Here is a 17158-nt window from a genome sequence, read left to right on the forward strand (position 1 = left end):
TATATTAACAAAGGTGATTATTTTACTTCTATATGCAATCGTTATAATAATAGCGGTAATACTTTTTTTAACAAATTTACTCATACATTTGTTTTATTTATAAACCTCAAAACTAAAAACAAAATATTAAGAAAAAAGTGAAAATCATTTATTTTTATTAAATTTTTTATTTATTTTTATTAAATAAGTGGAAAACAAATTTTCCTTTCAAGTTCAAATAAAAAAAAAGTATAAACAAAAAGCATGTGTTGCACTCAATCAATGTTGCCAATTCAACATCATCACATGAGGCCCACAAGTTGAATTAACTTTCAGACTTGTGAGACCAAAAAAAGAGATTAAACTAGTCCATTACCTATTAACTATTAATAGAAATACAAATTAATTTTGAAACGATGATTTTATTTAATTAATCTTAATAAATAATATTATATTATATAATTTACTGAGTCTGAATTTGAGAAATATAATAAGAATCGATTTGATACGTAAGGTTGGGAATCAATTATGGTCGGTCAGTACGTTTCAATTTCGTGTTTGAGCTTGAGCAAAATTTTATTAACTTGTGAAGAAATTAACTGAGCTATTGTTTAATATATAATATAGAATCCGTGTCTATCAAAGATTCAGCATTGAAAGTTAACTATTGAATTAATTATTTGATACATTATATATCGAGACTTACACCACTTTTAGTAAAAAATATTCAAATGTGACTTTTTGTTACGTCAAATTCACGTAATATTATGTAATAAATAAAATAATTAAGTGCAATTAGATAAATAACACGTGATTTACAAAACGAAAATGTATATTTATTTGTGCATAGAGAAAGAGAAAGAAGGGGCATTTGGTGAAATATATGTATGCAATGTGGGTACAGAAAAGCCATCTTACTCATTGTACAACAATAAAGATAGCACTAATATAAAAGTAGAACACTAAATCAAAGATAAACAAAGAGACGACCTTGTAATTGATTATACTTTGAATCAGTCATCAAGACCATCATTTTAATGCTGCCCTGGTGGAAGAAATGGCTGCTTCAATGTCCCACTTGCAATCTACGACTGCCATTTTAAATTTGCAAAAGGGGTGTAAGTAGCAACACAAAGTACACAGACCTTATTAATTACAAAAATTTAAACTTTTAATTTCAAAATTTCAAAGTACAAATTACTAAAAAAATTTATATAAGAGGGATTATCGAATTGTGTTAATTTGAATGTGCTCTTTAGTAACTTTCAGTGATGTAATATGTAAATTAATTGCTACAATATATGTATGTGTGAACAAATTAATTGCTATAATATATGTGTGTGAATTTGTTAAGGAAAAGATAGTCAAAAGGGTTGCCATTCTAACTTATGCGGCTGTTAACGTAGGAGACTTAAATTTTCATGTGATCACATTTCTTTGACTTAGGCTGCCTTCTGGCAAAATCATATTTTCCATTTCTTTTCAGATTCTGGCACTGCTATAATAAATAAATGGAAAAGTCTAAAACTTATCACTCTTTATGCACCGGTAATAAAATTTTAAAATCTCTATCTGTGCTTAATCGATTAAAACATGTGTATTTAGTTAAAAAAAAATCTGTCAATATTAAACATAGTTATACAAAAATAATAATCTAAAATATAGTTTACCATATTAAATTTTTTTATGTTCCTTAATTTCCAGCAATATTGTTGAAATTATACGATTAAATATATAATTTTTCGATGATGATGGTAACTTTTGAAAGCAACGTGTAATATTTTAGGCTAAAATGAGGAAATCCGTTCAAGATTGGTAGGCGACACAACTCAAGAGATAGGATAAAAATAATTTTCAATTACATAATCTATGCGTGTTAGTTAAAAGAGAAATTTTTAATGCTCATTCTTAAAGCATTTGTAGGCTACGTACGTCATATATGAAAACATATTGCATATTGAGTTAAAAAAATAAGGAATTGATATTGTTTTGTTTATTTTTATATTATTGGATTACTCAAAGAACGACATGAAATATAAATTAACAATATTTATGAATAATTCAAGTAATCCAACTGTTGAACATTAACATTTTCTTTTAAAGATACACAAGGATAAGTAACTCTTGATCTTTACAATACAGCATAGGCTATGGTTGAGTAACCAGAGGTAAGCTTTACCTTATTGTATGGTGGAAGAAATTAAAAAAAAGAATGATGATTGCCGACTGAATTTGAATTGCATTGAATTCATTGCTTGCACGTCCCAGGTTGCCCTCTGCTGTGGTCCCCCAACCGCGTTACCTTATATTGCTGTTAGACTACGAACAGATGCACCCCACCGCCACTCCGCTTTTGGCCTTTTTGCCAGTATAAAGGGCAACCTAGTAGTAACGTTTATGCAGTGGCATATGCTTCATCATCAATTCATGTGCAATATTAACGTATTTATTGTTTTATTATTCACTCCTATGTTCATTACCAAAAATTGGAGGCCTAAAAGAAATATTCAAACTCCGGTCCAGGCCGGGAAGTGGATATTCGTTTGGAGTTGCAGGCCTTTCACCATAATGATCTAATGATAGAGGCTCCCCATCTCTCCTTTCACCCCCACTAAAACTCTTGTCAACCATTATTTGAATTATCTAATTATTTCTAAATTATTTATTTCACTCATTTAAACTTGTTAACTGTTTTAGCTTTTAGGAACAAAAAATTAACTGAATTTCATGAAGCATCCTCTAAGATTTGCTTTAACTAATAACTTAGCAACTGACATGCAAACATGTGTGAAATGTTAAAGATGTAACAGATATGTTCTCAAATTAAATCATAGAGGATCCCTTCTTTTTCCTCTTGTTCTTAGGTTTTACAGCATCTTTCAATGTTTTCTGCCCTTTAGTCTGCATTTCAGTTTCAGATGCATCAACAGCTGACAATTTTGGATTAACATCTTTATACGGCTCCTCTCTTTCAGCTTCTCCAGGCTTTTCGTCACTACTTGACCCCTTTTTCTTATTGGGAGTTGATAAGCCTACAAATTCCACAGGTGAGAAGACACAGATCAACTTGTGTTTTATGCTAAACTAATGACTTCTTTCCAAGTTCTTCAGATAAAATCGATCCCATTTGCAACCCAGTTGTTCGACAGTAAAGAAGTCTTTCATTCAAAAGAAAGTGTAAATAATTATTCATCAGGTACAACAGTATTCTAGTTTTGCAGGAAATGGACTTTCATAAAGTTGACCTCATTTTATGTAAGGTTAGATCCTATTCCTAAACCAAGAGATGTTTAGATACGGTAAAAGTAAAGGACCAACCTAGCAATGGTGGTACTCTAGCAACTTAACTTTTAGATAATTGGTCTTGATTGTTAACAGCATTAGGCTTTTGTCTTTTGAGTTTCTATCCACACATCTAAGACTATGATATAAATCAAACCCTATATCTTATTAAGATCCCGACTGGACCACTTTTATGTTTATGAGAAACAAAGATTATTCATGGAGAGAATGTACATGCAGTGACTTGGATACCATGAACATGAGGGTAAGTAATAGTTATGTCAACTTGTGCAAAATAAAGCCAGCAGCTGGATCCTAACTTGAAGGTAATGAATGAGACCAAGCACTTAAATGAGGATGGTAAAAGTTCACTAGTAAGAAGTTTGAGAAACACACACTGGCCATTTTTCAGTAGGGGAACCAAAAAAAGGAAAAAAAATGCATACCTTTTGAAGCTAGTGAAGCTTTCAAAAATTCTGGATCAACACCTTTTGAGTAAGGATCCCTGAGGAGCAAGAAAAAGTTTTAGCATTAGCTAAAAGAGTTTAATGAATTAAAATGTAAAGACAGAAAGCCTCTGGTTCTTTAACTTCCCACAAAATCATATCTTATCACATAACACAAATAGAACAAAAAAAAAAATGCAGCTAACCCTGAAGAAAGGACTTAAACATTCGCAACAAGAAAGATAGGTTGCAGAATACATCCCAAAAATTTATTGAATGGCAGGGAATTCTCCTAGCCATATACTGAAGGAGTGCAAGATTTCTATAAATAAGTTCCAGTCACAAAGCATTATGTGAGAAACTAAAGCTTATTAGATGATACATGCAACAAACATCATCAATGTGGTGCTCACCCTTTTTGCTCTAGTTTCAGTTTAAAATGTCATATCAAGTTTTTCAATGTGGTAAACTTGTCAAATATTCACCACTTAAAGTAAATAGACAGTGTATTTTGGATAAAACCAGCTCAAACAAATTTCATGCATATTTTGAAACTATACTCAAGCTTTGATAGCATAATGAAGTTGTAGCATAAATAATAAACCAGCAAAACAAACAAGAAAAATAATATTGCACTGCATTTGAAAATTTAGAAAGGTATATGCATCCATTGATCTAGTCAAAACAAGGTTCGAATCATACTGAACCCTAAATAGTTGATCCTTGTTGATCAATTCTTCAAAATTCCGTCATATTGTGAAAGAATAGAACAAGAAAAAGATATTAAATCATATAATATGATAATCAAAACATCAGAGATATTTTGGTTAAGGATCAATTCAATAAATCAGATGTGTTCTATCAATTGTAGTCAAAATAAAAAGAGCTGCTTCAATGATTGATTCATCATGGTCATAACTCCATTTCAATTGGGATTATAAAGATTTTAATCTGAAACAAAGGAACACTAAATTGAAATGCATAGAAAAGATAAGGCACTATAAAGGGGCTAAGGTTCTTTTCACAGTTTTGGTTAAAATACAATTCAAAAGTTCCCAGAAACTAAGTAAATATACAAATTATATATAAGTATATAAGAATATTGACAGGCTAAAATCTTACCAACTAAATGGGCCACCGATAAAATTGATACCATTGACATCTGTCCCACTTCTCAGTGCAGATAATTTTGAATCAGCCTCATCATCATTACTTTGACCTATACAGCTTTCCCTCGATACAAGTTTCAATCTCTCCATATATTGACCTGCCAACTCAACGCCCTTATTATCAAGGGATTGGTTTTGGCTCTCTTTTATATTAGTACCAACACAACTAGGCTCACGCTTGATCTTCTGTAAAGCTCTTTTTGAGTTGTATGCTTCAACCTACATCAATTTATTGGACAAGTATTATTCTAGGCAGACAATAAAAGCTCGATGAGCAAATGCTACTTGAAACAAGTAAGAAGATCGAAGAGGAAGAATTTGTTTCTTTCGCTAGATGCATATTCAACAAACGTTGGAAAAGAGTTTTGTATTGGATAGAAATTACATATATAAGAAAAAAGAAAATCGATTAACCATCTAATTGCTGCACTACTTGATTCCTCAGAAGCTTTCCAATTTTTTTTTTCTGGTTCAGTATTTCTCTGGGTTATGTCAGAAGCAGTTGTGTCCCTTCAATAGTTACAGAGAGATGATGGCAAAGTGGAGTAGGAGTAACACGATCGGAGAACAATCTTATTTCCGAGCTTCGGAAAACAGCATATTTGCCATATTCAAAAGATTTTGCCCCTTCTTTTGGCAGCTTAATCTTATTATGTATAAAAAATAGTACATAAGAACAAGTGGTGTAAATCAACCATATTGAGATGACAAAAGTGCAAAGTTATATGGCAAAATGCATAATGAAATTTGATTAGAAATGAGCAACTGCTTAAGATATTAAACCAAAGCAAACATAATTACTCTATATAAAAGTAAAACATGCATGTTGTTAACTATACCAAGTAAATTTTTAATTCTTTAACAATATTTTTTGTTTTTTTTAATCCAAATGCACTTCTTACTTTTAGCTTCAGGAACCAAGGAGTATGTGGTATAAATAATAACCAAAAAAAGTCTAATTCAATAGCATATTGCTGCAAATTCTCAAAAGAACGTTTCCTTGACAATTGTCTTCCATAGCTACCAATTAGAATCTATAAACGAATTATTATGGTATGCCAAGGAAATAAACTGAGCAGTTGAGAAGCATTTTCCCTCAAGTTTCAACAGACTATCCTGAAGATAAAATACTTACTGCTTCTTTTATCTGCTTAGTTATAGCCGCAGCCATTGTAATAGCAAGTTGCAAACATTGCATGATAACACTCTGACTGACACCTTCTCCTCCAGCTTTTTGAATTGCACAAATGTCACCATTTGCGTTAACAGTAGCAATCATTCTTCCAGCCATTACAGCCTCCTCATTGTGGGTGGGATCTATCACCTTCATGACATCTCATCACATCAGAAAGAAAGCATACAAACTTTAGCTTTGAACAAGATGTTTCCCTTAAAAGTAGCCTGAAAGTTACAGAAAAAAGTTTACTTACCACAATGCTTTCATCAATAAAAAATCCAAAAGTAATTGCTATTGGAAGATGATGTACTATCAAAGGAAGTGGCTCAATCATCTATCAAAAGAAAAGATATTATTAAGAACTACGTGTTGCAATATACAATTTAGTCAAAAGGCTAAATTAAAACAAAAGAGAAGCATAACAACAACAAATTAGTTATCTTCAACGCATGAACAAAATCATTAAACTCCTGATTTTTTTATGGAGTAAGTTTTGTACATTGTGGATTACACCTGGATGAATAGGAATTTAAGGTTTTTAATAATAGTAAAAAGTGAAGTGCTTGTAGATAGATAGGCTAAGTGGGAAATAGTGGCAGCAAGTAGATCAGAAGAGGGCACATTTGACTTTGAGAGGGATCGAAACAAGCAGAATGACTTGCTCACTTCCGCCAAAGCCAAACAGGTGACTAACTCATATTTTTATGGAACAAGGGCCAAAAAGATGCCTTAATGACACAGATTATGATTTCAGATAAGAAATGAACCACTAAACACATTAAAACCATCTCAAACTCCAAAAAACATGTGAGAGCTGAAATATCCAATGACTCTGGATTCCAGTGGATTATCAAAATAATTCTATTTACTTTAGCAGTTTTGGGCAGCAAGATTAAGCCATGTAATTGTGTTGAAATCATCCTAAAGGCTTATTTAGACAGAACTGAATAGCTCAGACCTGCAGCTGGATGGTTTTCTTAGTCCAAATTCAATTGAATTATCATGCTTTTAATGGGCTCAAACTAGCCCCTGTACAAGGGATTAAAACAGTCTGTGGGCAACTAGCACCAACTAAACAACTGCAGCTGAAGAGAGGTAAACCAGGTCAAGTGACTACCAAATGAAAACGCATCAAAGATCACCAACTGTTGAAAACTATTAACTTCTGGAAACAACACATTCTGCAGAATCTACATATAGAACATATATTCATGACTTTTTTTGTCTCTGCAACAGCATTAGACGTTACATGAGAATCATATTTGGATTAAAATGGACCATTGAACATTGCAATAGATATAAATTATGATAGAATGTGTTATCCGCAATGAAGCTTCAACGACAAACTAGACAACAGATTCCAAATTGATTAGAAAAATTAAGACATCTAAATTATACGATGGAAGCGCATATCCTTACTAGTAGATTTATAAGGTATAAGTACAATCCTTACTATAGTATACGTTACCCGCCATCAAGCTTCTGCAGAAAACTAACCAACTGATTTCAAATATGAAAGAAAATAACAAACTCCTGGCTGGTAAGTTAATAAGACATGAGTACAATCAAATAAATGAATTGATTCAAAGAAGGCATTAGAACTTCACAAAACCTTTTTGTTAATTACAGCCTTTCTGATTTGGTGTAATTGCCTTAGTTTTTATTTTCCTTTGGCTGTGTAATTCTTATAAATGCAAAAGCATCAAAATGCAGGTCTAAAAAGTCACTAAATTCTTATCAACTTAAAACATATATTTTTCAACTAGAACAAGAAATGCAGAAAAAAGGTTCAATGCCAAGACATCTGGGAAATCACCTCAGGTGGATGTATTATTACTTCCTGACCATCTTCTCCTCCTAGTGAGCATTCAGGCCTTCGAAAGGTCATAAGAGCAGCCAAAGCAGCAATATTAGCAGCATCAACCAGGTTTCTGTTTCCATAAAGGCATATTGGTAAAAGATAATGTAAACATTTAACATTAGGGGAGAGAAAACAAGTTAAATAATGATATTTGGCAAAACGCATAAGATGGACTTTGGTCATACCCCCCATTATCTAGGATGTGGAGATCAATACGGATGCCCCATACTAACTTGCCAGCAACAATGCAAAGTGATTCAGTATCTACAGCCCTACTTTCCCTGCAAGAGTGCTCTAAACCTTCAACTACATATACAAGTTTACACTGTAATGAGCCACAATATAGATGCCACAACATTCCCAATAGCTTGTAAATTTTGCTATAATCTAAAAGAAACATCCATAATTAGCAAAATAGAATTAATAACAAGTACTTGAGAATGATCTGTGTGACATTAATAAAAGAAAGATCACCTTAGACCACGATCTACTATACGTCCCAACTCAACAGCAGATTCTCCAGGACGGCCTGTCTCAAATGATGGATCAGCCATTGGTGAAAACTCCGTATAGATTGTAAGTGTTCCTTCATTAGGCCGGTCTTGATAAGGCTGAACCAATTTAGCCGTCACAACGCCCATAACACGAGTCTGGCCCAGCTGCACCTCTGCCAACCCATCTTCACTGCAAAATACAACATAACAACAACGAACCAATTTAGCATAACAACAAAGACTTGGTCTACCAGTTCTTACCCTTATTTGAAAGGTTGAGGTCTAAGGTTTAAATTCCCTTTCCTCCCGTACACTTCAGCAAATGTACCTACTAAACTAAGGTACCCTTTGGTTGTTGCTTTTTGCTTACATTAGGATTCATAAGCAAATATATTATTTGGATAATTAAAATTTAAAATTGTAGCTTCTTTTGGAGAACAAAATGCATGATTTTACTTTTATATAGAATAATTACATTAGAATTGTTGTTGCATTTTAATTACTTGTTCATTTTAATCAAGTAAAACGATTTACTTTCTACTGCTAATTCTCGCATTTTAGAAATTGTTTACAAAGCAAAAACAAATGGCAAAAAAATTATAATTAACAAAAGTAACAAATAAACAGAGCCTAATTTTCATTAGCATATATTCTAAACAATCATAGAGAAATATAATTCGCCGTTTCTTCACTTGAACTCTTGAAAAAAAGTACCCAAAAAAATCTTTTAATTGAGTTCTAAAATTGAATACCCGCATTGTTAAACCAAACAGAACAGTTATAAACATCAAAAGCTGAAAAAACAAAAGGAACCCAGGAAATTTTACTAGCAAATGACATAAATAAAAGTAAGACTGAACTTGCCTGCCAAAGTTGATGATGATATTACGAAATTCAAAGGGTTTTCGACCATCTATTCTTACTTCAGAAAGTAAAGCTGTTTTGATGAAATTCTTCTCATTCACTGTCAAACGCCAAGTGTTGGCCAACTTAGTATCCATCTTTCCTTCTCAATCTTCTGCAACGAATCGGCCGGGATATATTAGTAACTCAAAAATGTTAAAACAGAGCAGCCCATTTTTTTTTTGAGACAATTCATCAAACAGTTGTAAAGGTTTGAAATGAACTTTTAACGAGGGATTGAATACCCAGTGATGCAGTACGTTCAGCAGGAAGCCTTATAATCTAATCAGAGGGGCCGAAATAAAATTTGGTATTTATAATCAAAATGATTTGTCCAAAAAAATTCTAAGTAAAAGTGAAAATAATGTGCACAAACACTAAATTTGTGTGCAATTATTGTATGTATAACAGTTTATAAATTCCTTTTTTTGAATAAAAAATTTAATTGCAAATATAATAATTCATATTCCATATAAAAAGAATTGAAAAAATTTTTTATTTTAATGTAAAAAATTAAAAGGGGCTTAAGATAATACTTTTTAAAGAAAAGTTGAATGCAAAATTATTTTTTTTGTAAAGATTCAATTTTTTTTTTGAAAAGTGAATATTTTATGATTTAACCGCGTTTACTTGTTTAGCACAGAAGAAAACTGGTTTGCACAATAATTAATTAATAATAATTTATATATTTGATTGATTGAAAGAAAGGCTCTTAATTTAAGGAATTAAAAGATCACATGTAATCATGCTTATTAAATATAAATTATAGAGAATTAAGTTAATAATGAAGTTTTAGTCCAAATAGTTGACAATTTTGTTATATATTTATCTACAGTATATACTAGTTTAAAGAGGGGGTCCAAGCGTAAATTTACCTTTCTTCGAGTTGAGAAGTCATTACATGACTACATAACCATTCCTCTATTCTTTTGTCCTCCTCCAAATGGCTATCAGTGAGTCCCTTCCATACTCGATAATAACTATTTCGCACAAGTCCGGGCAAATTAATTTTTTTAAAAAACTATTTTTAATTATTTTGTGAAATTACTATTTATATATAATAAAATCCAACATATTATATAAAATTTTTTTCTCTAAACTTCCTCCATTATCGTTGTCTTCTTACAATTGTGATCAATTTGATGCTCTATTACGTCGATCACATCTTTGAAGTTGAAGCAACAAAAGAAAAAAGACAAAAAGAAAAAAAGAAAAAATGATAATGGGAAAAAGATTAAAATTTTTTATTAAAATTGTAATAATAAATTATAAATATTTTCAATAAATTATTAAAAAAATAATATTTCAAATTACAAAAAATCAAATTAGCGTTTTAACTATAAATTATTAATATTTTAAATAAATAATAATATTTAATATTAAAAAATGAAATTAAAATAAATAATCATATTAAAGTTTTAATTAAAACTTATTAATAATTTCAACAAATTATAGACAATAATATTTCAAATTAAAAACTAAAAATTATAATAATTATATCTTTTTATCACATATTCACTTATCATTTCAAAGTTATTTTCATCAACCAAATATAAAAATAATATTAAAATGAAAATTTCTAAACTCTAGATCAAATTATATAATAATCATTATACTTTATTTTATTCATACAAAATAATTCATCTATTTTGATTTTATTTTATATTACCGACCAAACATGCTGTAAAACGATTTCCAGAAGCAGTTGTTGTTGTTTGTTTCACCAACTAATTATTGATGGTGCTCCTAGAGTAAGAGGGAATGGAAGTACTTATTATTTTTTATTTATGTAAGTAGTTAATTATTGTTATTGTTATTATTAGGGTTTAAAGTCACACGTGAGTACATACTATGCTTCTTGTTTTTTGTATTATTTATGCATAAATATGCTAGCAATTGTTTATTTTTCTTTAAATTAAAAAAATATATTGGTCAATCCATGAGAAATTGTTGTTTCATAGCATCATGAATACAATGAATCCTTTTCTTTCTCTCCTTTTGATTATATAAAAGAAAAATTGGTTGACTTAATAATATAATAAGGTAATTAATTTCAAACCCCATATTTTGAGTTACGTGGCAGGAAATCGTCATCTATAAATCTCACCTTTAATGCACAAAATTTTTAAAATATATTCATGTAACAATAATATATTGCTACTATTTCTCTATTATTCATTTATTTTCTAGAAAATTATCGCCAATATACAAAACAGGGGAAATAAGGAGGAGAAATTAAAGATAGTAACATGAACGAAAAGCTAGCTTATAATTGTACTTCTGAATAATCAGACTCCTCCTCTCCTCGTCGATCTCTACGGCAGCCCTCCCTCTAAAACAAAAGGCTATAACAAATGGTAACAGCGCCAGAATCCAACACAGCACTGGTACCAAAATAAACAAGTTCGGTAGGAAGCACGAAACGACTCGATGATGTGGGAGTCAGTGTTGCATGTTCGACGTAGTAGCATACCATTCCATATTAAAGCAACCCCCACCGAAAGAAATATGGCTGCTAAAACGCAAGAGTAGAGGCGTATGCAAAGGTTTGAAGAAAGAATAGAGTCCAGCGACCATTGGCATGGCCAGAACAAGAATGCTTTTGCCTAGTTCCTGTTGGTGTAAAATTTCGAAAACTGGGTGCGAATTAGATGGAGATGGTGAGGTCTGAAGATTAGAGTAAGTAGGCTTTTTCAAGGGTAGCTTTGGGGAGTAGTTCAATGAATTTCGATGAGTACTCGTTGCTTTCATCAACTTAGGCTTCGGCGGCGTCCATGGAGGTGCTCCGGTTGCTTCATTGGGTTCTTCCAATATTGGGAGTGATGGTGGTGGTGATATTGATGTTGATGGTGAGCGTAGGTGAACATGAACCGGGCCTCTCATGAAAATATTTCTGTAGTCCCAAGTTGATGATGATGGAAGAGGAGGTGGTGGCGATGGCGGCAATGCAGCAGATGAAAGCGGAGAAGACGTTTCCCTGAGGATGGCGTTTCTTGATCAGGGGAACATTCAACTTGTATGAGTATTTAGTGATCGATTTAAGAAATACTGTTGGATGCTAGAGCTTGACCTTCCAAGAGTTGACATAAGCCATGATAATGCACCATTCTTAAGGTACGAAGTGGGCTGCAAACCAATCTCTTCTACTTCCATTCCTATTGATCGAGAAACTAGCTAGAAATCCCAACTTTTCCCCAGCAGAGACGTATATTCCTACTTTTTTCATTGAACACCAAACTCTTAATATATACTCTATCGGAGAAAAGACAAAAGTTTGATATTCAAACTGTTTTGGTAACGTTAATTAATTAATTAATTAATCATGACTTCTTACTAAATCCAAAAATTATTGATAATGAATTACCAAACTTCTCACCAAATTCAAAAATTACATGGTATTCAACCCCAGATGAGAGAAAAGAGAAGACCTTAACAACAATTTATCCCTTGATTACCTGACTGTAAAGTCTTTATTTGATATACTGATTCTAAGTTAAACAATTTCAAAAAATAAAAACTCCAATCCAACGACCACTTGCCCTTTCCCTGATTCTAAGTCAAAGCTACACAATAAATGCTATAAATGCGATGCTCCATGCCTTTTAGACTTTAATTATCCAAGCTGCCACCCTCTGCATCAAAAAACTACAAAGAACTGCAGACAAAGGTCATTACATATGGTTTTGTCACTGTAAAAGGTATACCAATGTGGTTGCTCATGCTATTGGTAAGTCTACAAAAGATTTTGAGATGGACCAATGTCTTTGGAGAGAGGATTCGTTTTTACCTGTAGCAGCTAAACAAGTGCTGCACAAGGAAAGAATAAATTAGAAAAAAAAAACTTAGAAGTATGGCACAAGGGTACGCTTTTTTCTTCTCATGGATTTATCCCAACGGGTATTCCACGAGTAAGTTTTTTTTAGTGAGGCTCTTGTTCATACAGTAGGATACGTTCTATACTTTATTGTTCAAATTGATATTGTCTCTGTTATATCCTTCTGATATGAAATGAAATTTTTTGTTTTCAAAAAAAAAAAAAAGTCAGTACATATACAAATGTCAACTGAGAGTTAGCTAAATTTCATTTTATTAATTTATATATAGAGAGAGAGAAAGCTAATGTGGAATTTGAATGACTTGCTCTTTGGAAATAGAAATTGTGAGGTTAAATTATTTAATTAGTTCATGTATTCTATAAAAGGTATAGATTTAGTCTCTATATAATAATTTGTTTAAATTAAGTCCTCATATTTTGTCAATATGTTAATTTTAATTTCTAACTCTAATATCATTAAATTTAACTATTAAATATATTGAGTTGGCATTTTAATTAAACTGATATGGCACTTCTTGCTGATGTAGTGTTGACTATGTGCTGATGTGGTATGGTCATGTTGACGTGACAAAACTGCTAACATAACAAAAAGTTGATGCAGCATAATACTTATGTGCTAAAAAAAAAAGGCTAACGTGGCAATTGTTGATTTAAAAACATCATTTTTTTTTTCAAAATTTCTATTTTATTTCACATCGAACTAAATCTAAAATCAAAATGCTAATAAAGTAAACTTGGAATCAAGATAAAAGTTGTTCATCTCATGAGCAATTTCCTGCACATACACGCCCAAACACTAGAATTAGACACCAAAAACCTCAAAACTGAAAAACATAAAAGGAAACAACAAAACAAAAACCACAAAATACCAATCCAAGATAGGGCTCATGACCCCGGAAAGTAAAAAGCACGACAAAGTCAGGATGGAAGGTTTTAAGAAAACCCCATGAATGTAACTCTGGCAAGCAGGTAATGGTGGATAATGAATTGAGCTAAACGTGTGTAGTTTGTTTAAGTTTTTAACCTTCTGGATTTTACTTGTTTCTAAAAAATGGTGGAGAATCATGATCCCAATAATTAAGATTGTTAACACTGCTATTGTGGCACTAGTCTTGAAAAAATCTTTTTCGCCACATAATAATCTTTAAAAAAAAAGAAGAAAGAAATAAAATCTTTGGATTTTTCTTTTTACAAATCTTACCTAAAATTCTCAAATTCACAGTAACCTCAACTGAGCAAGAACCATCAAGAGAAAGGAGTGGAAATGGTGATGTTGGCACACCTGCAATCATAAGTGCACACACTTCTTGATTCTTTAACTACACGTTGTGATCTCTGAGTATGAAACTTGATGTTCTCCAACTTACCAGGCATTTGTCGCAACCAATAAATATATGCAAAATTAATATTTCATAACTTATTAATCATTTAAACATTACTTTTTTATGTTCTCCGATCAGTTTTTACTAAGGAGAGAATCTTCTGAAATAAAAAAAAAAAATTCTCTAACAATAGAATCATAAACACGAAACAAACAAATTGAAATTGTGTATGCACATGCGTACACACACAATGTCACTTTTTCATGATTCATACATAATTTTGTAAAAAATAAAAATAAAAAATTCATGCACATATTTTTGGTAAATGTAATGTGGTTGCTTTGAAGACGTAGGAGTTTGCTGAATTAAGCAACACCAAGCATCTACACAGACACCGATTATAAGAACATAGAAAAAGTCAAATGCTCAACCATTAACAGTCATGCTAATGCTAATAGAATCATTTCTATTGCATGTTGCAAACTTTTTTCTGTAAATTTTCAGGCTACTTTTAGATGTTGCAATATACGATTTGGTCAAAAGGCTATATTAAAACAAAAGAGAAGCATAACAGCTGCAAATTAGTTATCTTCAATGCATGACACAAGATCATTACACTGCTGATTCTTTTAAGGAGTAATTAGTTTTGTACATTGTGGATTACACCTGGATGAATAGGAATTTAAGGTTTTTAATAATAGTAAAAAGGGAAGTGCTTGTAGATAGATAGGTAAAATGGGAAATAGGGGCAGCAAGTAGATCAGAAGAGGGCACAGTTGACTTGAGAGAGATCGAGAGGAGCAGAATGACTTTCTCACTTCCACCATGACCAAACAGGTGACTAACTCATATTTTCATGGACCAAGGGCCAAAAAGATGCCTTAATGACACAGATTATGATTGCAGATAAGAAATCAACCACTAAACACATTAAAACCATCTTAAACCCCAAAATACATGTAGGGGCTGAAACATGCAAAGACTCTGGATTCTAGTGGATTATCAAAGTACCATGTAATTGTGTTGAAATCATCCTCTCTCTATATATACACTTAAAACTGCATACTTTTCTTTAAGTAAAGTGAATTCTGTTGTTTAATAGCTTAAAGAAATGCGACTCAAAGAAATGGTCAGGTCTGTTTTATTTTTAGAGATTTGGACAGAAAACTTTCACAGCAAAGCCTAGTTTCATGGACAGGACGGCTATAGTGTAAAGTCACCAAATCCCTTATGTTAACTCAATTCTTCATAGGCTCCATAATTTTGTAATAATACAATTAATTATATTACAAATATATAAAAATTAAGATAATTAATAAAATATTTCCTATTCTCTCACTTCTTACTTCTTAAATTAATTCTCAACTATTTATCTCATTTTCTATTAAAAATCAAGAAAAGTTAAGATAATTAATAAAATGACATAATTTATCACTTCTTCATGTGCCTAATAAATCTTAATTTTTTATCACTTTCCAATTCCCACAATGCTATTAATTCTCAACTATTTCTCTTTTTTCCAATCCACTAATGTAATATGTATTTAATGATTTCCCACAATTATTTTTTAATATATAAAACTAATTATTTTTTTTCAATTTATAATATAAAAGTTTAATTAGAAATTTTGCATCTAAAAAGCTAAAAGAATAAAATTTTAATAAAATCTTTTTTTCTTAATTTCAATAAAAAAAAGATTTCATTGACTTCATTTGAATATTTAGCTATAGGTCTTTAAGATTATTAAGAAGAACCTTAAATAATTATTTTAAATTCTTCGATATAGGTTTAATTTTTCCTTGCATTTGCTTTCATGGTCTGGAATTAAATTTATATTTTGTTTTTGAAATGGTTGTACTTCACTTTGTTTATAAAGGTTAATTATGTATGTATTTGCCCATTAATTTCTTTAAAAAAAATTTCCATTTGTTTCTTTGATTGTAGTCTCTAAACACTGTATCCAAAGGAAGAATTATTAAATAAATATTTATTAACTATCATGTCTATCATAGTATACCACGGACAGATTTATTTAATAATTTTTATATGCATGAAGGGGTTTCTTGGCTTGATATAGTGACATATAAGAGTACTTTTATTCTGATAATAAAGGTGATGAGTACATTAGTATTGGCTGATCAAAGCATAGATAGTAGCCTTTATGATTTGATTATTGAGCGTTTAGAAGAGTTGATGACTAAACGCAGCAACATTGTGGAATGACATACTCTCGTAGGCGAAGACATGACCCAGAGCTGTATCCTCGGGCTTTGCATACCCCATCACACTCATCGTCTCCAAACTGTGGTTCCCCAGAGCATGCACGAAAGCAAAAGTAATTACCTACTACTTCACCATCTGCACCCAAACATATTATATCAGAATTCATTATAATTAATATATTGCTACTCTTTAACCCTAAACACCCACTTTTCTAACATCAAATACAATGACATGAACTTCAAAGATAAAGATTTTATGTTAATCAAAGAGATATTTCATCTTTTTATTCTAAAACATTCATGCAAAGTTGTTGTGCTAATCTATTTATATGTGATCCTATGTGAATATTTCTATGTGTGTGTGTACACTACTTAAGCTACCTCTGACCTAGTTAACTGCATAAACAAAGAGATAAAAGGGTGGGAGATGAGAGATTACCAGCAAGAACAAAAGAGACAGTAAAAGCA

The 17158-nt window shown here is 31.4% G+C and overlaps 1 protein-coding gene across 3 annotated transcripts; it reads right to left on the reverse strand.

Annotated features, from left to right (window-relative positions):
- LOC18599513 (exosome complex component RRP45A) lies at positions 2703 to 9656 on the reverse strand. Of its 3 annotated transcripts, XM_007029517.2 has the most exons (10): positions 9557 to 9656; positions 9273 to 9426; positions 8389 to 8598; positions 8100 to 8195; positions 7870 to 7984; positions 6307 to 6387; positions 6012 to 6200; positions 4830 to 5095; positions 3708 to 3766; positions 2803 to 3011 (listed from the first exon to the last, which is right to left on the reverse strand). In XM_007029517.2, exons 2-10 carry the CDS (start codon positions 9407 to 9409, stop codon positions 2803 to 2805), a joined length of 1362 nt encoding a protein of 453 aa, XP_007029579.2. In that variant the 5' UTR covers positions 9410 to 9426; positions 9557 to 9656. The 3 variants fall into 3 exon arrangements, with proteins under 3 accessions (XP_017976069.1, XP_017976068.1, XP_007029579.2); XM_018120580.1 differs by having other exon boundaries at positions 2703 to 3011; positions 7870 to 7927; positions 9273 to 9653; XM_018120579.1 differs by lacking the exon at positions 9557 to 9656 and having other exon boundaries at positions 2703 to 3011; positions 9273 to 9409.

The sequence above is a fragment of the Theobroma cacao genome, chromosome 5, assembly GCF_000208745.1.
Source record: "Theobroma cacao cultivar B97-61/B2 chromosome 5, Criollo_cocoa_genome_V2, whole genome shotgun sequence".
In the NCBI taxonomy this organism is placed as follows: domain Eukaryota; kingdom Viridiplantae; phylum Streptophyta; class Magnoliopsida; order Malvales; family Malvaceae; genus Theobroma; species Theobroma cacao.